The following is a 22,488-nucleotide window of genomic DNA, read 5'->3' as shown; positions in this document are numbered from 1 at the left end:
CTTTGGATCTAGGACCAAGGGAGTTCGTGGTACGCTATCGGCCGGGATCTACGTTATTGCGGCTCTTGTGTCACGCCGGAGCGGAGCCGGAAGTCCCGACATGCTCTGCGCGGGGCGGCTACGGGTCGTCGGAGGCGCCATACCGCGGGGTCTATTGGGAATTGCAGTTTTGAGCAGTGAGGGCGGGCCTGGGCTTCCCGGCGGGCTGCGCGGCTGGGCGGTTGTCGCGGGCAGCGGCGGCGGTTCCGGCTGCGGTGTTGCGGGCGGACGAGCTGCTAGGTGAGCGGGCCGGGCGGGATGCGGAGCCGCCGCCGCGCCCCCAGCACCTGAGAAAGCGCTGACTGCTCAGGCTGCGCTGCCAGCTGGGCGCCACCGCCCGAGACTACAGCTTGTACTGAACGCGGGCCGAGCCTGGTGCCGACCCCGGCCGCAGTCCGGGTCCGGGCGTCCCGCCCCACCCCCGCGCGGGCCGTGCCGCTCTGCCTGCGCTCGGCGCTCATGCGGGCCGAGCCCCGCCCCCCGGCCCGAGCCCGCCGAGCGTCTCCCGAGCCCGCGCTCACTGCCCGCCCGCATCATGCTCAAGTGCATCCCGCTCTGGCGTTGCAACCGGCACGTGGAGTCGGTGGATAAGAGGCACTGCTCGCTGCAGTCTGTGCCGGAGGAGATCTACCGCTACAGCCGCAGCCTCGAGGAGCTGTTGCTCGACGCCAACCAGCTGCGCGAGCTACCTAAGGTGAGCGGCCGCCGCAGCACCTGCTGCCCCGTCCGCGGTCCCGCGCTCAGTTTTATGGGCAGTGTGTGACTTCTAGGGCGGCCGGCTGGAGCTAGACCTCAGCAGGCGCTGCCCGGGCTTGGTCGGTACCGCAACCTCCAGCCGGCCCTGCTGGTTCCTACTGGCCAGAGCCCCGCCCCAGCCAGCCCCACCCTCCCCCAGTCGCCTGTGTTGGCACCTGGTGGCAGCCTGTCTGGGAAACGGGTGGATACTGAGCCTAAAAGGGGAGCCAACAGAGAAACCCGTGAGAACACAGGAGGTGGATGGGACCAGGGTGCGAGGTCGACCTGGGCTAGCAACAGCTTGCTGGCCTGCTTTAGAGGTAGGGGCTTGATTTTCTTGCACCGTGTTCTGCCCCCCCCCCTTTTCCCCCTTTGGGTTCAAAGCTGAGTGGAATCTTCCTAAGATACGTGCAGTGTCGGATCTGTTCTGTCATCTCTCAGCGGTGGGCCCACTTCTCACTGCCTGTGTTCCTTCCTGTCGGTTTGTTGTTGGTTTTGTTGTTCTTAGGCCACTCCAGAAAGAAGACCAGAGGAAGCAGGTTATGAAAGGTTTACTTTTTTGAGATGGGGGACCGAGTGGTCTGATATTGTTGAGGGCTGGGTGGCATGGGGTGTGGCCCCAGCGTAGGTATATTTGTGATAGCTCTTGTTATTCACGGATCTTTATGGTATCTATGTGTGAATCCTGAAGTTTTTGTGCGTGTGTCTCTCCCAGGTGTTTTTACTACAGTTCTTTTGGTGGTCTTTGTCGAGCTCTTGCTGCTCGTTGCTGGGGTCCCTGAAGAGTTTATCTGTGGTGGAAGAAGCAGTTTAGGTAGTGGGTAGAATCCTAAGACTGACCCGCGCCCCCCCCCCAGGGCAGAGGGCAGGAGCTATCCAGTCAGGAGCTGGTGATGCTTCCGCTGGGGCATGCTGTCTGGGCAGCAGAACAGTGGTGGCGCATATGACAGATGAGCCCAGGGAGCCCAGGCGTCTAGTGGGCAGGGGTGTGTTCTGCATGTTTCTTTGCCTGGTTTTCCAGTACACTAGGTGTCACGACTAGACCTCCAGAACCTGTGTGACCTGGCACGTGCAGAAGTCCGGGGACCTGGGGGCATGATCTTCCTGGTCTAGAGACTCCTCTCCACCCTTAGAGCTGTTGCTTTGGAGCTTGTTCACCTTATCACGTCTTCTGCTATCCACAGCCCTTCTTCCGGCTACTGAACCTGCGAAAACTGGGCCTCAGTGACAACGAGATCCAGCGCCTGCCTCCTGAAGTGGCTAACTTCATGCAGCTAGTGGAGCTGGATGTGTCCCGGAACGGTGGGCAGGCAGGAGGGGGTGGTACTCTTGCTGTGTGGATGTGGGGTGAGATGGGGAGCACTCCTGGGATCTCCTGGGGCTGTAACATCCTCATGGCAACACCTCTCCACACACAGACATTCCCGAGATACCCGAGAGCATAAAGTTCTGTAAGGCTCTGGAGATTGCAGACTTCAGTGGGAACCCCCTGTCCAGGTAAGCGTCACCACATAGTGGGGCTTGGCTTTGGACTGTGGGAGGGTCTATAACCCTTCTGCGGGCATCTAAGGTCTGCTGTTTCCTCTTCTAGGCTACCAGATGGCTTCACACAGCTACGCAGCCTGGCTCACCTGGCCCTGAATGATGTATCCCTGCAGGCACTGCCTGGAGATGTGGGCAAGTGAGTATCCCCTCAGAGAGTGGGTCTGAGAGTTGGGAGTACTTGTCTTGCCCCTGCCTTCCTCAGCTTTGGCCGTTGGTCTCTTTCAGCTTGGCCAACTTGGTGACCTTGGAGCTCCGGGAAAACCTGCTTAAATCTCTCCCTGCGTAAGTTCGGGCTTCTGCTGAGGCTGTGGTAGGGCTGTGCTGGAGCTTGGATGTCAAGACTTCTTTTTCTGCAGGTCCCTGTCCTTCCTGGTCAAGCTAGAGCAGCTGGATCTGGGAGGCAATGACCTGGAAGTGCTGGTACAGTGAGGGTGTCTGGGGACAGCCAGGTGGGGGTATGGGACAGCGGCTGCTGGAGGATGTCATCGTGGTTTTTCCTATCTTTGTCCCTTCTTACAGCCTGACACTCTGGGGGCTCTACCTAACCTGCGGGAGTTGTGGCTAGACCGAAACCAATTGTCAGCATTGCCCCCGGTAAGTGAGGGTGAGACTAGCTTTATCCTCCTAGCTTTGACTGCCCTTTGACCTCTTGCCTATCCTCAGGAGCTAGGGAATCTGCGGCGGCTGGTATGCCTGGATGTGTCAGAGAACCGTCTAGAGGAGCTCCCTGTGGAGTTAGGTGGGCTGGCGCTGCTCACGGATCTGCTGCTTTCCCAGAACTTACTTCAGCGGCTGCCGGAGGGCATTGGTCAGTGTGCACAGAGGGCCCTGGGAATTGTACGCTCTTATCCATGACCTTATGAGGCGCCAAACAGAATCTTGGGTTAGGATCTGACTTTACCCTAGAACTGTTTGGAGAGGGAAGGTTCAGATAAGGCTGGGTTTGGATACCCCATTATACAGCTAGTACCTAAGAGCATGTGGCTTTACGAGGGTCATGGGTGGGGACGAGCCTTGGGGGTAAGTAAGCATAGGGAATCTTGGTGTTCTCAGAGAAATGAGTTGTCACTAGAACATGGGACTAGACTGTGGTCATTTTGAAGACCCACACATTCTCAAGAGCCCTTGACCTGGCCCAACTAGTTACCATGTCTCCTTGATGCTAGGTCAGCTGAAGCAGCTGTCCATCCTGAAGGTGGACCAGAACCGGCTGTGCGAGGTGACCGAGGCCATTGGGGACTGTGAGAACCTCTCTGAGCTGATCCTCACAGAGAACCTGTTGACGGTAGGGCAACCTTATGTACCAAGCCCTTTAGGCTGTGCTGAGTGCAGTCAGTGCTAATGTGTAGCAAGAACACAAGCATCTCATGGCAGTGGCATGTGCTGGTGGTGGCTGATCCCAAGGGACGTGCTTGCTAGGGCACCCTTGGGGTCAGGAGAAAGAGCTCACTGGCATATGAGATGGCCTAGGACCAGTGGGACCCTACAGGACTCTGCCAGTTAGTGCTCAAGCTGTGCTTTTCCAGATGTGTGGTATGGTGCCAGGGAGGACTGGAAAGAAGGCAAGGGTAAATTGGACAGGAAGAAGACTGCTGTTGAGTCTGTGTGCCCCATTGTAACCAGGGAGAACGAGAGCTGTAGCGCCCAAACCAGAGGTGTGTACAGTGATGAGCACAGCGACAGCCTGGCGTGTGGGAGTGTGGAATGTTCCTGTATGTGGAGGATCCAGAGTCACAGTAGTGAGAGGAGGCAGGGCCCTGGAAATGAAAGTGCAGTTCTGAGTAGCAGGCACCTTGGATACTGGAGGGGCCAGAGATACGTGGCCTTGGTAGGTTGAGCCAGGTGGCTATAGGACAGGGCTAGAGAAGACAGTTTGGGGTCTTAAGTGGTCTGGCAGGGTGTTAGGTGTCCTTGGTGTACAAACTGATGCCATGTCCAGCCATAATTCCCGAGGGCTGTGAGGAACCTTGGTGAACTAGGCAGTTTACCTTAAGGGGGGGCCTTTACTTTCCAAGGCCTCTCTCTTTCCTCCTACCCCAGGGGGTTTCCGTCAGCCTCAGATCCTTCCTTTTCCTGGCCAGGCCTTACCCCGCTCTCTGGGCAAGCTGACCAAACTGACTAACCTTAATGTGGACCGGAATCATCTTGAGGTGCTGCCACCTGAGATCGGAGGCTGTGTGGCCCTCAGTGTGCTCTCTTTGAGAGACAACCGCCTGGCTGTCCTCCCCGCTGAGCTTGCGCACACGGCTGAGCTGCATGTGCTTGATGTAGCTGGGAACCGGTGAGTGTCTGCGTGGCCCCTGGGGACCAGGCTGCATCCCCTATGTATGCTGACCATGCCTGCCTGGCCTCCAGGCTGCGGAGTCTGCCGTTTGCACTCACTCACCTCAACCTCAAGGCCCTGTGGCTGGCTGAGAACCAGGCACAGCCCATGCTCCGCTTCCAGACTGAGGATGATGCCCAGACTGGTGAAAAGGTGCTTACCTGCTACTTGCTGCCCCAGCAGCCCTTGCCAAGCCTCGGTAGGTTGCTGATGGCTGGGTCCTGAATGGTGGGTGGTCAGACAGAGATCCTAGCGTGGCTCCCTGACTCTGGCCTTACACAGAAGACCCCGGCCAGCAGAGCAGTCCATCCGAGAGCTGTAGTGAGGCCCCCCTGAGCCGGGTCAGTGTCATCCAGTTCGTGGAGACGCTTGAAGGTGACGAGGACGCCGAGGAAGCAGCGGCCGAGAAGCGGGTATGGAGGGGTGGGGACTCTGGGCGGTACACTTCTATCCCACCCCTGCCTGACCCCTTCCCGGCCTCTGCTCCTCATCCCTGTCCCCATGGCAGGGCCTACAGCGTAGGGCCACGCCCCACCCCAGTGAACTCAAGGTGATGAAGAGAGGTATTGAGGAGCGCCGAAACGAGGCCTTCGTCTGCAAGCCTGACCCCGGCCCACCTTCCCCTTCAGAGGAGGTAGGCACGAAGGGGTTGGGACCCTTGGATGTCCGACCATCCTGGCAGTGGAGCTGTGAGGGCAGAGGCTCCATGGAGGAGGGCCCTGGAGAGAAGCTGGTGAATAGGACTGGGGCCCCATAATCAGGCAGCAGCTGGGGGTCGGGCTGGGCAAAGGGTACAGGTGTGCTTACCTGTGGAGTCAGAATAAGGCAAGCCAGGGCTGTGGTTTCCAGGACCAAGTGCTGGGCATGCATGGTGGCACAGGATGAGGTTGGTAGGGGTCAGGCTGAAGTAGAGCTCTACTGTTTTCATTCTCCCATCTGTTCCTGGGAAGGAGGTTGGTGCTGGAGCAGGGCAGGGCCCTTGCTCATTAAGAAGCTTCTGTTGTTAGGGCTGTGGGATGATTCTCGGTACCTGGGTACAGCGGCTAGGCAGACAGGTTATATACTGGCCGTGCATGGTTACTTCCCGACTTGGGTAGCAGTAGGGCTCACCTTAGGCTGATGTCCTCTTGGGATCTTTTGTATTTGTTCTTTTGAATCTGGGAAAAGGCTTTGCTAAGGTCTGGACCATAGACCGTGACTTTGAATACCTCTGGAAGCAGTCAGGGTGTGATTGCAAGAAGTGAGCCTGCTGGGGATATGTGACCAGGGCAGCAGGAAGCCTAGCAGAGGCCTGCCACACAGTGTACCCCCAGGGTGACAAACGTTGATGCAGCCTGACCCCGTTCTCTGCAGGAGAAGAGGCTGAGTGCAGAGTCTGGCTTGAGCGGAGCTTCTGCCCCGTCAGCAAGCACAGTCTCCGAAGGCGAGCCCGAGATCCTGCTGACGGAGGAACAAGGCCTAGGCCAGCAAGACACCATGCTTGGCCAGGAGGAGGAGATAGAAGAGGACTATGACGAGGTAAGGGCAGACAGGAAGGAAGCCTGAGGCTAGAAGAAAGGCTTTCCAGGGGCGATGCTTCTCATCCACTATGTCTTCCTGAGCCAGATGTGTGATTGGGACCATGTCATATGCTGCTTAGCCACAGTGGGATCTCGCAGGGCTTCCTCTGGCAGAGTTTGCAAAACATGGTACAGGAAGATGGTCCTGAGGGTTCCAGGGTAGGGTAAAGTTCACTTTTTAGCCAAGCTCAGTACTGTCAGATTTAGCACCTATATGCTTTCCCTAGATGGTGTCCCAGGCTGTGCGTCCACCTGCTTTATCTTTACATGTTCTTAGGTTTCCACTTGCATTGCCATGTGCGTCTGGAAAGAGCAGTGTCCTCTGGTCTTAAGAGCTGCGTTTTCTGTGTACTTCTACATGCACAGTAGGGAACTGGTCAGCTTCAGGCTGTTAGCTGCAGGACTTGACCAGTCAGCCATAGCTGGGCCCTGGGAGGAGTGAGCTGGGGCCAGGATGCCACCCTCATCCTTGTACCACTTAGCCCACAGTGCACTTCGCAGAGGACACACTGATGCCCAGGGAAGATGGTGAAAGTGAAGAGGGGCAGCCTGAGCCCCCCTGGACACTGCCCAGTGGCCGGCAGAGACTCATCCGCAAAGACACCCCCCACTACAAAAAGCACTTCAAGATCTCCAAGCTCCCGCAACCCGAAGCTGTTGTAGCCCTGCTGCAGGGGGTGCAGACAGACAGGGAGGGCCCCACCGGAGGTTGGCACAATGGCCCCCATACACCTTGGGCTCCCCGAGCCCAGGAGGATGAAGAGGAGGAGGAGAACAGGGTCGAAGAAGAAGGTGAAGCCACTACAGAAGAAGACGACAAAGAAGAGGCTGTGGCTTCTGCTCCCTCTGTCAAGGTATGTCTCATTCATACCCTCCTGACCCAGGCTCCACTGGCTTAGTAGGCGGCTTTGGACCCTGGCAGGTAACAGCATGAAGTCCATCCAGCCCTAATCTGACAGGCACAGAGGTTTGTCCCTGGTTTATTGACGCCTTGGCTCTCAGGAGCAGAATAATGAATGTTATAAAATTGGTGTTGTTGTCACCTATTCCCAAGAGTCCCTGCCATTGATCTTACTTAAAGTTCTTGACAGCTCCCTCCCTGGGTCTGCCTGGTAGGGTGGGAGGTCAGGGGCGCTTGGAAGCTAAGGGCCTCTCTGTGTTCCTGTGTATTCAGGAATCTTGGACAAGGTCCTCCTCAGGAGCTGCTGGCTCTCCCAGGATCCTTCCTGCCTCAGGAAGTGACCAGCCTTGAGGCCTTACTGCTGGCCTGTGTCCAGTCCTATGGATCTGGTGGAAGCTTTTATGCCTTGTCAGGTCCTTCTGGGATCCAGGCAGGACTAGAGAGCAGTGGCATCTCTTCTTTATCCTCATGTTTGATTTTTGATAGCTCAAAAAGGACCTGTCCATCTACTGCAGACTCCTTGAGGCCAGAGGAAGCCCTAGCTACCTAAAGTGTAGTCCTTTTTGTCCCTACAGTGCTCCTGTCCTGAGAGTATGAGCTGATGATACATGATATCCGGGGCAATTTGGGGGTCAGTCAGGGACAGCCAGGAATAGACTTGCCCCTCTGGAGCCTTCATCCTAGGCAGCCAAGGCACACCATATAAGTGGTCTGCAGAGTTACTCATAATTTCACAGACGGGAGGATCTGGGGGGAAGGGGCTGACTCAGATCACAAGAGCTTTACGGGATCTTCCTTCTGTCCTGCCTACCTGTGGTGAGGGCTGGGTAAGGTGGTGGCAGTTCCCAGCGGTGGCTAACTTGCATGCCTCGCTGCTCCTGTCCTAACAGGGGGTGTCGTTTGACCAGGCCAATAACCTGCTGATAGAGCCTGCTCGCATTGAGGAGGAAGAGGTCTGTACTGCTCGCTGCTGCTCTTTGCTCTGGGCCCGGGGCTCCTGCTGACTTTTGCTTCCTGGGCTGCGGGCTCTCAACTTCTCCCCACCTCCATAGCTCAAACTCAGACCCTCTCCCAGAAGACTTCCTGACAGCTGCCACAGGGCTGGGGTTCTGGTCTCCTGGCTGGGCAAGCATGTCTCCACACTGGGGCAGCCTGCCTGGTAGGGGATGAGTGGAGACACTGGGCCATTTCTTATATCCTACTGTGAGCCTTAAGGTATCCTTATGTACAGAAGCAAGGACAGCTAGCTCTGTACTGCATGGGCTAGCTCACAGAAGCTGTGCCTACTGCAATCGCAGGAGCCTCCCTGCTTCTCTTTACTACCCAAGTGGGCACAGATACACAAGGATGAGCTGTATGGGGTCGTCTGCAACCAGCAAGCCCTTTCTGCTGCTGCAAGCTCCTGGGTATCCCAGGTCTTTTCAGATATCCATGTCCACTCTGTTTCCAGTTGACACTCACCATCGTGCGACAGACAGGGGGCCTGGGCATCAGTATCGCAGGGGGCAAAGGCTCCACCCCCTACAAAGGAGATGATGAGGTGAGCAGCTGCCTTGTCAGTAACCAGGGCCTAGTCTCCATGAGCTCTCTCTTGCCCACACCTGCTATTCTTGTCTTAAGAGACTTCCTCTTCTTTCTGGGCTGTCAGTGGTCACTCCAGATGTCCTGCTCACCATCCTTGAGGTGTGCTGCATGGGGCACCCCAGGGCACCAAACAGACCCCGGCGGGTGGTCCTGCAGGATGTCAGGAGTCTGAGAACAGCTTACATGGCAGCTGAGTTGTTCCCTCTACAGACAGGCTTTCTGTCCCCATTTTCCCATGCTGGCTCTGACTTGTATGTTCTAACTTGTGCTAGAGCCCTCCCAGTAGCTGAGTACAGCCCCTTTGACCTCGGGGACCGCTGTTCTCCCTTCATGCATTTGGGGTCCTCGCATCCTCTCCAGAGGCAGGCCAAGCTGTGTCTGGCCTATGTACCTTTCACAGCCATAAGAAGGTGCTTGTGCTCTTGTGGACCAGTCCCCACTTGTCCACTAGGGCATCTTTATCTCCCGAGTGTCTGAGGAGGGCCCTGCAGCCCGTGCTGGAGTCCGAGTGGGTGACAAACTCCTTGAGGTAAGTACTGACCCCCTTGCCTTGTAGCAAGGGACAGCTGATCCCTTCAAAGTCTGCATAGTTCTGATTATTGGGCTACTTGGCTGCTCCTGTCAGGAAGTGGGGACTCTGTCTTCCCCATCCAGAAGTCCAGGGCCCAAAGATTACTGGGTAAAGCTATTGAGACCTTAAACAGTAGGCTTAGAAGCCCTCCATGCCAAATTCCCTCTCCATCTGGGTCTGGGATATAGTCTGATGGTAGATCACTAGCCTACAATGTGTGACAATTTGGGTTTAATCCCCATACTACAAGGGGATGGGATGTGAAAACAAAGAAGCAGCCCCCAGCCTAAACAAGAGGTACCAGGCAGTTCAGAAGTAGCCTGGTAGGGTCAGACCACAGCAGTCCTGATGGGAAGTTGGTCTCTCTGGAAGCCCTAGAGGTTTCTGCCTGGGCACTTGGCCATTGGAGAACTCACAGGAAAGCATTGACCTTCCTGTGGGGACAAGGCCAAGTGAGGTAAAAGGCTCTGGGATTCCAGACCGAGAGGACTTGGGGAGAGGGGATGCTGTTACCCTCGTGCTTCCTGCTCAGCTCCAGTCCCAGTGCTGCCTAGAAGCACGTGGAGTTGGCAGCCTAATAGCCTTGCCTTGCATGCTCTCTGCTAAGCAAATGACAGTTTCTGAGTGGGGACACCAGTGTAGAATGGCCTCAGACATCTGCCTGTGTCTCATGGCTAGCCTGGATCCTGGCATGAAGACAAACAGAAAGATCATAAGCACTGGGTGGTGGTGGCACACGTCTCTAATCCCAGCACGTGAAAGGCAGAGGCAGGCAGATCTCTGAGTTCAAGGACAGCCTGGTCTACAGAGTGAGTTCTAGGACAGCCAGGAGTACACCTCACCTCCCCCCCACCACCCAAAGAAAAAGAAAGAAAAGAAAAAGACACCAGTATACCGTAGTTAGAGTGTCAGGGTGGCTATGTCTGGATGCTGATTTGTGCTACAGCTTTTGTCTTCTTTTGCCCACAGGTGAATGGTGTGGCCTTACAGGATGCAGAGCACCATGAGGCTGTGGAAGCCCTCCGGGGCGCAGGCGCTGCTGTGCAGATGCGAGTGTGGAGGGAAAGAATGGTGGAGCCTGAAAACGCAGTCACCATCACCCCCCTGCGCCCTGAGGATGACTATAGTCCCCGGGAGCGGCGGGGAGGTGGCCTGCGCCTGCCCCTGCTTCAGCCTGAGACTCCTGTACCCCTCCGCCAGCGCCATGCTGCCTGTCTTGTGCGCAGTGAAAAGGGACTGGGCTTCAGCATTGCTGGTGGAAAAGGCTCCACACCTTACCGGGCTGGCGATGGGGTGAGGCATCGATGGGGTGGCCTAGGGTGGAGGAGGGGACTGTCCCTGATGAGCAGAGACATGTTAGGTCTCCAATATAATGGCTTCAATGTGGCTTCTCTTTCCCAACAGGGTATCTTTATATCCCGCATTGCGGAGGGAGGAGCTGCCCATCGGGCAGGCACTCTACAAGTTGGTGACCGAGTCCTCTCGGTGAGTGGGGCTAATTATGTCCTGATAGTGTCTTTTGTTTGTCCTGCTTACCATCTCTGACCTAAGTGTGTCCCTGTAGATCAATGGAGTGGACATGACTGAGGCAAGGCACGACCATGCTGTCTCCCTGCTGACTGCTGCTTCCCCTACCATCTCCCTGCTCCTGGAGAGGGAGACTGGAGGGACTTACCCACCTAGCCCCCCACCACATTCCTCCCCAACCCCTACTGCTACTGTTGCTGCTACCATGACCACTGCCATCTCCGGGGAACCTATGCTACCTAGGCTGTCCCCTAGCCTGTTGGCCACTGCCTTGGAAGGACCATACCCTGTGGAGGTGAGACACCTGCTCATATCCTGCTCGGCATCCACTCAGCTCCAAGTGTAGAATAAAAGCCCACCCAGGATCCGCTAGTCATAACATGGAGCCACACAAGGCAGAAGTAGTTCACGACCTTTCTACATACGCCCGAGAAGCCAAGGTTCTCCAGTCAGCCGCCATGGTGTTTCCCCATCTGCCCTAGCATAGTCTGTCAGTAGCCTGCTCTGCTCCATGCCTATAGTCAGTGAAGATGTGTGGATGTCAGACTGTATGGCGGGGTAGCAGACTACCCCAGAGGCAAATGGGTCCGCATGGGCCTCTCCATCCTACCGACACTCCTTGCCAATCCCATTGCCAGAGTGTTAGCTTCTTTCCCCCTTGCCCTGCTCTGACTGAGGCCTACCCCTGTCCTCAGGAAATCTGCCTGCCCAGGGCTGGTGGGCCACTGGGGCTTAGCATCGTAGGAGGCTCTGATCACTCCAGCCACCCATTTGGTGTCCAGGATCCTGGTGTATTCATCTCCAAGGTAAGTAGGCCTGGCAGGCAACTCGTGCAAGAAGCACCCGCCCCAGCCAGACTACTGCATGTGGTCCTCTCCTGCAGGTGCTTCCTCGGGGCCTGGCTGCTCGCTGTGGCCTTCGGGTTGGGGACCGCATCCTCGCAGTGAATGGGCAAGATGTTCGGGAGGCCACACATCAAGAGGCGGTCAGTGCCCTTCTCAGGCCCTGCCTGGAGCTGTGTTTGCTTGTGCGGAGGGACCCACCACCTCCAGGCATGCGAGAACTCTGCATTCAAAAGGCCCCTGGGGAGAAGCTGGGCATCAGCATCCGAGGAGGTGCCAAGGGCCATGCGGGGAACCCCTGTGACCCCACCGATGAGGGCATCTTCATCTCCAAGGTGAGGGCTCTCCCTTCCTGGGGCCATGGATAGGTGCCTGGTGGCTGTCTCACACTGTTCTACCTACAGGTGAGCCCTACAGGGGCTGCCGGGCGTGACGGACGGCTGCGTGTGGGGCTCCGGCTGCTAGAAGTGAACCAGCAGAGCCTACTGGGCCTCACACACGCTGAGGCAGTACAACTCCTGCGCAGTGTGGGTGACACCCTAACTGTGCTTGTCTGTGATGGCTTTGACACCAGCACCACCACGGCCATGGAGGTTAGTGGCCTACCCTGGGGATTGGGTGCTGTCCTAGCAGTGACCTTTACAGTCAGGCAGAGTCCAGTCTCTGCTTGGGTCTGGAAAGTACTTGGCAGTTAGGAACCAGCTGTGTGGGAGTGGAGTGATGGGTCCTGTGTTCTGTATGTAGTTCCCCCTTTTTTGTTTGTTTGTTTGTTTGTTTGTTTGTTTGTTTTTCAAGACAGGGTTTCACGGTTTAGCTCTAGCTGTCCTGGAACTCGCTTTGTAGGGCAGGCTGGCCTCAAGCTCACAGAGATCCACCTTGCAGGCCCTTTTCTGAGCCCTCATCACTGTACTGTCTAGAGGCTAGTCTGGGTGGGCCTGCAGTGTGGAAGTGGTTGTGTCTATACCCATGTGATCAGGACCTGAGAAAACAGCTCTTACAGGGCTCTGGGAAGGCAGTACTTGAGGGCTCACAGCAGCTAGCAGGACAGGGAAGAGAGAAAGCACTGTTCAGAGTCCCCCGTACCCTACCCCCCATCGCAGGAAGGCAGCTTCCTGGTCCTACTGACCATTAGGGTGTCCCTCTCATAGTCCCTTGGTGGAACTTCCTCCCACCTTCTGGTTCCTGGCGTCTTTCGGTATTGCCACAGGTCAGGGCATGGACACAGGGTAGAGCTGCTTCTGTTCTCTGGCTCCCTAGAGTAGTACAAGAATGTCCAGCCATCAGAACTGGGCCTAAACCCAAGAGGCAGGCACCGTGGACAAGTCTCCCTCTAGTCTCATTGCTCCTCTCTGGGCTCATTCTTCCTCATTGTCCTGCCTTCTTGCTGTCCCTAGGACCCTCAACAGCTTCGCCTGTAGTCCAAGTGAGCCTTCAAGGGCCCTTTATGTGCACTGGCTGTCTGCTGTTCCTGGACATCCTTGCCAGTTGTGCTGGTCTCCAGGGTGCTGGTGACTGTACTCCCACTCCCTATAGCTTTTATTCCTTTAACCTAGGGACAGGCAACCATGCTAGGTTGGCCTCCTTTGGCAGTGGATCTTTGGATTGGTGACTTCCTGTTAGATGCTGGCAGAAAGATACCCTCTGGCCACAGACCTGTACTTTGTCCTAGACTAGCTGGTGAGGGTCACTGGGTGGGAAACAAGTTAGCCTTGGTGTTAGCATCTCTGGGTATTGTACTGCAGTCTGAGTGAGGTGTTACTCCCTAACGTAAGGTTGACTCTTGTCCCGCTTCTCCTCCAAGAGAGTCCTGTATCCTGGAGGAGTTTTTTGTGTGTCTTCTCCCTGGGTGGTCTAATCCCTAGAGAAGACCTGCATTTTGTTTACTCACATTCGCACGTGTGTTTAAAAGTGTGTCGCTTCATGCACACTTTAATCTTCGCGTTCAGAACAAAGCCCCCTGGAAAGAGCATCAACTTCAGCGTTTCAGGCTGATGTGGTTCTGGGTCCCCATGGCCGTGCATCTGCTCCCTGCTGTTGTGACCCGGACTATTCTTGCAATACCTGGGCGGCTCATGAGCGTAGGGAAGCCACTGTGTATCTACACATGCTTGGTCCTGCCAAAGCCTGTCTTGGCTGGGTCTTCATCTGTACTCTGTCTGGGGAGCAAGGCAGATTTCTAGCCTACCTAGTGAGACACTCTGGACAGTTGGCAGCTGACCAGGAGCCTTTGAGGAGCCTTCCCGCCCACAGCAGCTGTCTGCTTTGACCTCTGCCTCCTCAGTCCTTGTCTGCTCTCAGGCTGCCTTGGCTGCTCCTGTGCTGCAGGTAGATACCACCTTCACACAGAGTTTACTGTCTGCTCCCCACCCTCGGGGTGGGGTCTCATCCTGGGCCTTGCACATACTAGGGAGGGCTGCACTGAACTCTGGGGCCCCCTTTTGTACTTCCCAGAATGAAGCTGTTCTCCTTCTTCCACTGAGTTTTTTTTTTCTTGATGTTTCTGGCTCCAAAGTTTGTTTGAAACAAGTCTCACTGTGTAGCCGAGTTGGCAATCCCCCTGCCCTCCGAAGCTAGAGTTACATCTGTGTGTCTTGTGTTTGTTTCCCTATTAGGACAGGATCCTTTGGTTGCAAAAATTTACAAATTTTATGAGTTAAGGCTTCTTCTGTAGGGCTGTGTGTGGAATATGGTGTTTTGTTTCAAGACAGCAACTCCAGCTGTCCTGGAACTTGCTTTGTAGACCAGGCTGGCCTCAAACTCACAGAGATCGACTGCCTCTGCCTTCTCGAAAGTGCTGGGATAAAAGACATGTGCCACCAATGCTCATCAGTTGTCCCCAAGTGATTAATGAAAGTCTTACTGCTGAGGGAGCATGATGTGGCTGTGTGGTAGGTCCCATGAACTCTAGGACTTATTTCTTGACTTGGTCACAGTGAGCTGTGAAGCCTGCCGGGACAATGTGCAGGGGCAGTCACTTTATAGTGTGCTCTACTGCTGAGCTCTTACATCGTCCATTCTTGAAGTTTTGTCTGCTGTGTGTTCTCTTCTGAACAGATATGCCAGGTTCCATCACACAACTGGTTGGGACTCTGGGATCATTTTGTGAGTTTTTCTTGAGCCTCTTCAGGCTGCTCTCCTTTTCTGTGAGTGCCAGTGGCTCCTCGTTGGCTGGCTTTGTTTTATCTCCTGGCAGAAGCGCTATGGCTCACAGCCATCACACAGTGATCAGGGGGGCCTCTTCCCTAGGACTTCCCTCATTGTCTGTTTTCAGCCTGGAACTTTGGGCCACTAATGTGCTGGCCAGTGGCTTTGCCTTGTGCCAGACTTAAGCAACTGTTTGTTGTAGTTTCTGTAGGAACGTTTCCAAACTGAGGGTGTTATCTCTGCTTGTAATTGTAAAAGCAGTCATCTCTAGTGGGCACTGGGTGTCCTGAAGGGGCCTTCCATATATGCCCAGTGGGACTGGCCTGGTCCCAGAGGCTCCATGCTTGGGAGAAAAGAACATTTTTCACACATTAGTCCTCTTTACTGCAGGGTGACTCTTGGCTTCTCATAGAAGAGCTGAGGACCTGGCACTGGTAGCTGTCCCCACAAGATTGCCCATTCTGAACCCTCTAGGTGTGGAACAGCATATAGATACCCTTACTCACACTCCGCTTCAAAGAGAAGTGTATGTTCCATGGTACATACGTGGAGGTCAGAGGAGAGCTTGTGGGAGTTGGTTCTCTCTACCATGTCAGTCCTGGGGACTGAACTCAGCTCATCAGTCTTAACAGCAGTTGCCTTTCTCCCCACAAGCCATCTTGCTGACCCAGCACCTCACTTTTCTCAAACTACCCACTTGAGTCATCTGAGCTTGTTTGACCTGTGGGATCAGTTTGCCGGCTATTAGTGACTTTGACCTGCATCTTTCTACCTCCCTCAGGCTTGTGGTTGTAGTGCGGGGGAGGGTGGCCTTGCTATATCTTGCCTGCCCTGTGCTAAGGACTGGTGTTCTCGGGGTTCTTGCAGGGTTTCCATACATCTAGGCTCTTGTTACCAGACCTGCAGCTGCTGGACTTCTCAGGCTCGCCCTACAATAGCACATGTCCATCTTCTTTATCACAGTGATCCATCTTCCAATCCAGATTCAGCGCGCGCGTGTGCGCGCGCGCGCGCACACACACACACACATACACACCAGCTAGAATGACCTTTCTCTCCAATCCTCTTCCCTTCAGTCACCTGAGTGCCTGTGTTGGTACCTGAGTGAGTTCTCATACCTTGCTCTTGCACTGGCTCCCGATCATTTGCTGTAAGGACTGGGTCTTGTGCTGGCGTCTTATCCCATCTCCTTCCCTGTCACCAACACAGACCCTTCCACATATTAGTCACAGCTTTGCTTTGGTGAAGATTTATTATTTTCTGTGTATGAATGTTTTGCTTGAATGAATATATTTACAGAGTGCATGCAGGAGCCCATGAAAATCACAAGAGAGATTCCCTTAGAACTAGTGTTTTGGACAGGTGTGAGCTGCCATGGAGATGGTGGGAACTGAACCCATGTCATCGGCAATTGCTTTTACTGCTGAGCCATCTCTTTATCCCATCACACTTAGGTTAATATCAGATTGTTCCAGTATGGTCTCGTGGAAGGGGCTTGAGGCTGGGCCTGAGTCAAGTTGACACCACCCATCCGCTGTCTTCTGGACTCGTCCCACACTTTCCTGCCAAGCTGTGGGGCCGGGCATTTTCCCCTGGAGTACTGATTTTCTTTGGTGACGGTGATGTTAGAAGCCAAGGTCTAGTGCACTAGTCGGGGTATCATGGCCAGAGAGAAGGGCGGTGTGTGAATAGTTCTTATCTGGTTATTCCTGGAACCATGGGAAGCCTTGGGTCACTTGCTGGCATTGTCGATCTTTCCAGTCAACATCACAGGTCAGCCCTTCTTACTCGAGTGGACTTTTCTGACGTGGGAAACCAGGCTTCCTTATTATTGCTGTTTTTACTGTCTGCTCAGCCCCTCTGTATGGCAGTCCTTCCCACCCCGCTGAGCCTGCCTCTCGGTCCTCCCTAGTGCCTTTTTGATTGAATTACCAGAAGTGAAGAAGGTAGGCATCTTGTTTGTTGTTTGATCTAGTAATGTTGTCAGTCTGAAAAAAACAAGTTTGTCTGCCACTGTGATTATCCAGCTTTCTTATTTCTAGTGATGTTTGCTCATTTGTTTAGTGTTACAATTAGTGATCACTGTGTCCCCTGCTCCTGCTTGACACTCTTGACCTCAAGTCCATCTTGGCAGTTGTGAGCAGCTGCCCCCTGTTTGTTTTCTTGGTCTCTCGTCCTTTCAGTGGTCTCTGGGTCAGCAGCACATAGCTGGGTTTGTCTGAGGCCACACTGCATGTAGAGGGAACTCTGACGGCAACCATGTGACTGTTATCTTGCCTTCCATTCTGCTATCACCTCCCCCTCCTGTATTCCTCTGGTGGTAGAGGCCTGACCTGGTCCTTTGTGCTTTGTGGGTGGAAGGCAACTGAGGCCACTTTTCCATCATCTATATTTACCCTTCATCTAAGTACATTTTAGCCCAGGCCATGGCTCTCAGCTCCCTGCTCCCTGCTCCCTGCCCAGCACAACACACATGTGTGCACGGGCACGCGCGCGCACACACACACACATACGTGCACGCACATATTCCTTCCCAGACTTCCAGTTCCAGAGCTAGTTTAATTTCCCCTTATAGTGTTTCTGAATCCTTACTCAGCACCCAGACTACACATTTTAAATGTAGCCTATCTATCCATCTGGGAGTACTACTTTGCTCCCAAGCTCATTGCCTTTGGCTGCTCCCTTCCCAGTCCCATCTTATTAGCTATTCCTCCTTTATTCCTAGACTAGCCACAGTCAGCTTGTTTTATCCCCATGCCAAGCATTGTGGCTGAGCATGGCTGTTTCACATTCCTGTCGTGTGCAGACATGACCTACACCCACAGTGGCCCCATGAACCTAGGGTCATAACTACTCTTTGTCCCAGGAGGGTTGGAGACAGGTACACAAGAGGCATGGATGGACCAGCAGGTTGTCCACAGAGCCTCAAGTGTCCAGCTTGTCAGGATAAGGGGTCCTGGGTCCAGACCAGCTTGCTCCAGAAGTGGGACCTTACCAGCAAGCTCCTTCCTCAGCCCACTCTTCTCCTTGCAGGTGTCTCCAGGTGTCATTGCCAACCCATTTGCAGCAGGCCTTGGCCACCGGAACAGCTTGGAAAGCATTTCATCTATTGACCGGGAACTGAGTCCTGAAGGCCCAGGCAAGGTCAGGATCAAAGTGGCTGTCAGCCTGAGACTGACTTTGAGCTACTATTTCTTGATCATGTCCGCTCCTCTTACAGGAGAAAGAGTTGAGCAGTCAAACCCTACCCTGGGAGCCTGAGTCACCAGAGACTCTGGTGAGTCCCACACAGACCCAGCTTAGAGCCTGCAGTGGTGGACACAGCCCAGGAGTGCTGGGTGGGCAGTCACACTCCTGGGACATAGTCCTCTTAGCACTGAGGTGCACTCCACTCTCCAGGGTCGGAAGCTGGAGCCCCTGAAGCTGGACTACCGTGTCCTGGCTGCTGTGCCCAGTGCTGGCAGTTTGCACAGAGTGAGTAGTCCGTCTGCCTGTCCGCCTTACCTATCTGCCTGCCAGACTCCCTTGTCTTAGCTTCCTCTTTCCCTTGGGAGGCACGGCTGCCAGCTTGAGTGTCACAGTCACCATGCAGAGCACCTTGTCTTGAATCAGGAGGCTTACAGAAGTCTGAGCTGGAGCTCTGCCTCCTAGCTAGGCAGCATTTGAGATTTTTTTATTGTGCTTGTTTGGCAGTGCTAGGGATACAGGATGGAGCTTCGTGAATGCTATAACAAACACCCCACCACTGACCTACATGCCCAGCCCTTGTCTGCAAAGCTTTTGACCTTACTTTGTGGCTGTTGCTATGATCCGCTGTCATAGGTTCCAAGGGTGCCTTGAAGTCCCTGACCTCTTCCCCAGTGTCCACCCTCAGATAACTGGGTCGGGCAGAACCCTGCTGCTGCAGGCAGTCTGCTGGGAGGGGCAGCTGTCATTCCTCTCCAGCGTCTTGGGGTTTCATGGACATGGCTACCATGGAGGGGGTGGGCTGAAGCAGCTGCCGCCTGTGGAAGAAAGCCTAGTGGGTGTGGAAGGTGCAGCACTAACAGCTGGTCTGGGAGTGGCCACTCAGGGACCTAAGTAGGGGTGTGGCCTTTGAGACAGTTGTGGGCCTGGGGGCGGGCAGAAAGGACATTCAGTCCTCATTGTTCTCCAAGAGATATTTAACTATCACTCCCAGAGGATGACTGGAGACCATTGCCAGAGTGTGAGTGCTTAAGGGGTCGACTTGGGTGGGACATTGCTGAGACAGGGAGGGGTCAGGAAGGGCATTTGGATCTTGGGGTACCATTTCTCCCTGCTCCAAACAGCTCTAACAGAAGCCAACATAATTTGAGGAAGCTATAGGTTGGGGTGCTTCTCTGACTCATGCACGGTTGGGAAAGAAGCCTGGCTCGGGGACTGGAGGTGGGTAGGCTTTTTGGGTCCCAGCTGTCTGCTTTCAGTCTGTTCATCTTTTCCCAGCTTTCCTTATAGATCTTAGGGCTGCACCTTTGGCAGTAAGCTACTGATGTGACCAGGCTAAGGCCAGGTCACCTGTGTCCTTTATGGAGGACTAATGGTCATCCAAGCCTGTGTGATGGCATTACTGGGCTGTGGTCAGGTTAGGGAACAGGGCTCTCCCTGTGCTGCCAGGACACCACTCAGCCAGCTGACTCTTTCCCAACCGCTACCCTCTCTCAAGGGACCATCTGTGACCACTGGAGGGAAGATGACTGAGGCCCCCTGTTCCCCTGGCAGCCAGCAAGTGAGCATCCCAGTAACAGGTGCCCCATTGTGGGCACCTGTGCAGATGGGTTCTGGTATGCAGGGTCCCCTTGGGGTGTTGGTGTCAGATGTGTTTTTGTCCAGGGATAGCTTCCTGATTAAAGCTGGCCTTGGTGAAGGCAGGGACCTTGCTGGAGGAATTCAAGCCTTTCACAAACTGAGCATACGATCTTTTCTGTACAGTTGTTCTTCTTGTCTGTGGGTCTCTCCTAGTCCCACCTTTCCCACTGCATGGCAAGGGCATGTTTCCAGCATTCCTGACAATGCATTGCAGGGTGGGGGTGGGCACAGACTAGCTCCAAACCTCAACCCTTCCAAGACAGGGATTTGGATGAGTGTCCCCTTGTAGCCTACTCCGTCTCCATTTCTGTCTCTCTCTCCTCCTGTCCCTCCCTACTCCCACTCCGGCACCTCTGATCCTGCTCTCCTCTGCCACCACCCCCTTCCCCTTTGCAGACAAAACCGGGGATGATCCAGCCAATGGCTCAGGCCTGGCCAAGGGGCTCCCCGGCCCCCAGGGGCAGAGGTGGTCCCTGTTCTGTGAGTGTCCTGTTCCACAGTGGGTGAGGATGGTGGATGTGGGTTGGAGCAGCTGGAGGATTCTAGCTGATGGCTCTTTGGGAAGTGGCTGCACTGGACAGTGGCCCCAGCCTCACTTCCGTTTATTTCCCCAGCTGCCCTCCCCTGATGACCTACCAGCCAATGTGAAGCAGGCCTATAGGGCCTTTGCAGCTGTGCCCGCTGTACGCCCTCCTGAGGACAGTGGTGCCCAGGTATGTGCAGGGGTGCCCTGCTGCTGCCCACGCATGTTCTCTCTAGGCTGGGTACCCAGGGTGAGTGCCCCCAAGAGAAACACCAGCCAAGTCTGAGGGCCTGCTCCCCCTCTAGCCTCCAACACCTGGTCCCGCAGCCTCCCCAGAGCAGCTGTCCTTCCGCGAACGGCAAAAGTACTTTGAGCTGGAGGTACGGGTACCTCAGGCAGAGGGTCCCCCCAAGCGTGTGTCCCTGGTGGGTGCTGATGACTTGCGGAAGATGCAGGAGGAAGAAGGTGAGGAGCCTAGACTTGAGGAGAGGCCTGGGTGGGATGATGACCTGGCCTTGTGTGAAATGTCTGCCTGCCCACAGCCCGCAAGCTGCAGCAGAAGAGAGCCCAGATGCTTCGGGAAGAGGCAGTGACCTCAGGGCCTGACATGGGGCTCACCTCGGACAGGGAGTCCCCAGATGATCAGCAGGAGGCTGAGCAGTCCTGGGCTGTGCCAGGCCATGCAGGAGGGTGAGTGCGGGAGGCTGAGCCCCGCTCCCTGGCTTGTCTGCTGCATGCCCTCCCACAACATAATCTGTCCGTTTCTCCAGCCCAAGCTCATCTTCACCCCCACCCCTGGGAGGCAGTGCCCCTGTGAGGACAGCCAAAGCTGAGCGACGCCATCAGGAGCGGTTACGCATGCAGAGTCCTGAGCTTCCTGCCCCAGAGCGAGCACTGTCTCCTGCAGAACGTCGGGCTCTAGAGGCCGAGAAGCGAGCACTATGGAGGGCAGCCAGGTGAGCACCTCCCCACCCCCACCAGACCCTGCCCACTGCACATCAGGTCCATGCAGCAGCATTCTCTTCTGCTTCCACAGAATGAAGTCTCTGGAGCAAGATGCTCTCCGTGCACAGATGGTCCTCAGCAAGTCCCAGGAAGGCCGTGGCAAGCGAGGACCCCTGGAGCGGCTGGCTGAGGCCCCTTCACCTGCACCCACGCCGTCACCCACACCATTAGAGGGTATGTGTTTCCATGGGTCAGCAAAGGGCTCCTCCTGCAGTGAGCACTTCTCCCAACACTCTCTTCTTGTTCCCCAGACTTCAGCCTCCAGACCAGTGCCTCCCCTGGACGCTTGGTAAGGATCCTATGTCTCGGGCCCTTCCACACACCCCACGGCCTGACACTGCGGGGTTCTAGACTCCCCACCAGCCTCACCTCCCTTGCACTCTCTTGCCTTTCCCTTCATGCTGTCCTTTCAAGCCTCTATCTGGAAAGAAGTTTGACTATAGGGCCTTCGCAGCCCTGCCTTCTTCCAGACCTGTCTATGACATCCAGGTACTGGAGGCTACTTGGCCCTTTCAGCATGTTCCTACCGCCTCTCTGCCTGCCACTTGCCCTCCTCTATCCCTTTCTGTGTGTTTCTTGCTCTGCTTCCTGCCTGTGAGGCCTCCCCACCCAGCTTGGTCTCGGTCCAGTCTGCTTTGACCCTGTCCCAGGCTCTGTGGGCCTACCCCCAGACAGCCAAGCCTCTGTATGTAAATGCAGGCAGGCCTAGGGCCTGCCCTGACCAGCCTGTCTCCTCACCAGTCACCAGATTTCATGGAAGAGCTTAGGACTTTGGAACCGTCTTCCAGTCCTGGTGAGTTGACACCTGTCTGGGGAGAGTGCCCAGGCAGCCAGAGATCTGGCTACCCTTGGCTCATGGCTTTTCTACCCCTCTCTATCCCAGGCCCACAGGAAGAAGACGGAGAAGTGGCTCTGGTGCTCCTTGGCAGGCCCTCACCTGAAGACATGACGCTGTGCAGTAGCCGTCGGGCCATGCGGCCAGGACGCCGGGGCCTGGGCCCTGTGCCCTCCTAGGGCCAGGTTCCTCCCCAGACTTAGGGTGGGGAGCCTGCCAGCTTCATCACCTCCCTTACCCCAAGTCTTTTAGCCTTGGTGTTAGCATTTTAAAGAGACCCCCTCAGGAGTTACAGCTTCTGACTAACTGCCCCTGTAGCCGGGATCTCATGGCGAGACTGTAACTAGTGATGTTTGTACAACCAAAGACTCTATTTTGTGGTTTAAGGAGAATAAAGCTAACTACATTTTACCCTCTTGTCCTTTTATACTTCCACCTACTTGTACTGACTCCTCCTGCCCTGTTAAGTAAGTGCCAGCATGCAAGTCTGCCTTCCCACGCCCCTCTCCCTTACCCTGGCACCTGTTC

General features: G+C 55.3%; 1 protein-coding gene across 7 annotated transcripts; it reads left to right on the top strand.

Moving 5' to 3' along the window:
- The first annotated feature begins 220 nt into the window (after window positions 1-220).
- Window positions 221-22,365, top strand: Scrib (scribble planar cell polarity protein). 7 transcript variants are annotated; one of them, XM_057791603.1, is made up of 38 exons: window positions 221-733; window positions 1,959-2,076; window positions 2,193-2,271; window positions 2,366-2,455; window positions 2,545-2,601; window positions 2,676-2,739; window positions 2,839-2,913; window positions 2,983-3,127; window positions 3,486-3,604; window positions 4,401-4,600; window positions 4,675-4,841; window positions 4,928-5,055; window positions 5,151-5,276; window positions 5,996-6,160; window positions 6,684-7,055; window positions 7,993-8,055; window positions 8,553-8,642; window positions 9,138-9,215; window positions 10,227-10,550; window positions 10,662-10,742; window positions 10,822-11,079; window positions 11,480-11,590; window positions 11,668-11,961; window positions 12,031-12,219; window positions 17,804-17,914; window positions 17,991-18,047; window positions 18,170-18,244; window positions 19,455-19,517; window positions 19,994-20,077; window positions 20,212-20,310; window positions 20,426-20,585; window positions 20,663-20,810; window positions 20,891-21,076; window positions 21,157-21,299; window positions 21,377-21,414; window positions 21,540-21,614; window positions 21,867-21,918; window positions 22,009-22,365. In XM_057791603.1, the coding sequence occupies exons 1-38, from the start codon at window positions 575-577 to the stop codon at window positions 22,137-22,139; spliced, it is 4,974 nt and encodes a 1,657-aa protein (XP_057647586.1). In that variant the 5' UTR covers window positions 221-574; the 3' UTR covers window positions 22,140-22,365. The 7 variants fall into 7 exon arrangements, with proteins under 7 accessions (XP_057647586.1, XP_057647585.1, XP_057647587.1 ...); XM_057791602.1 differs by having other exon boundaries at window positions 4,925-5,055; XM_057791604.1 differs by lacking the exon at window positions 7,993-8,055 and having other exon boundaries at window positions 4,925-5,055.
- Window positions 22,366-22,488: the final 123 nt, after the last annotated feature.

Source organism: Chionomys nivalis, chromosome 17 (assembly GCF_950005125.1).
Source record: "Chionomys nivalis chromosome 17, mChiNiv1.1, whole genome shotgun sequence".
Classification (NCBI taxonomy): Eukaryota; Metazoa; Chordata; class Mammalia; order Rodentia; family Cricetidae; genus Chionomys; species Chionomys nivalis.
The sequence above is the reverse complement of the archived record's forward strand: the minus strand, read 5'-3'. Positions and strand labels throughout refer to the sequence as shown.

Bases quoted from the DNA above. Each gene is read 5' to 3' on its own strand.
- Scrib (XM_057791602.1), top strand. From the start codon at position 575: ATGCTCAAGTGCATCCCGCTCTGGCGTTGCAACCGGCACGTGGAGTCG. The intron at 8,056-8,552 runs GTCTGTACTGCT...CTCTGTTTCCAG, and splicing joins CTCGCATTGAGGAGGAAGAG to TTGACACTCACCATCGTGCG. The intron at 21,415-21,539 runs GTAAGGATCCTA...TGTCCTTTCAAG, and splicing joins GTGCCTCCCCTGGACGCTTG to CCTCTATCTGGAAAGAAGTT.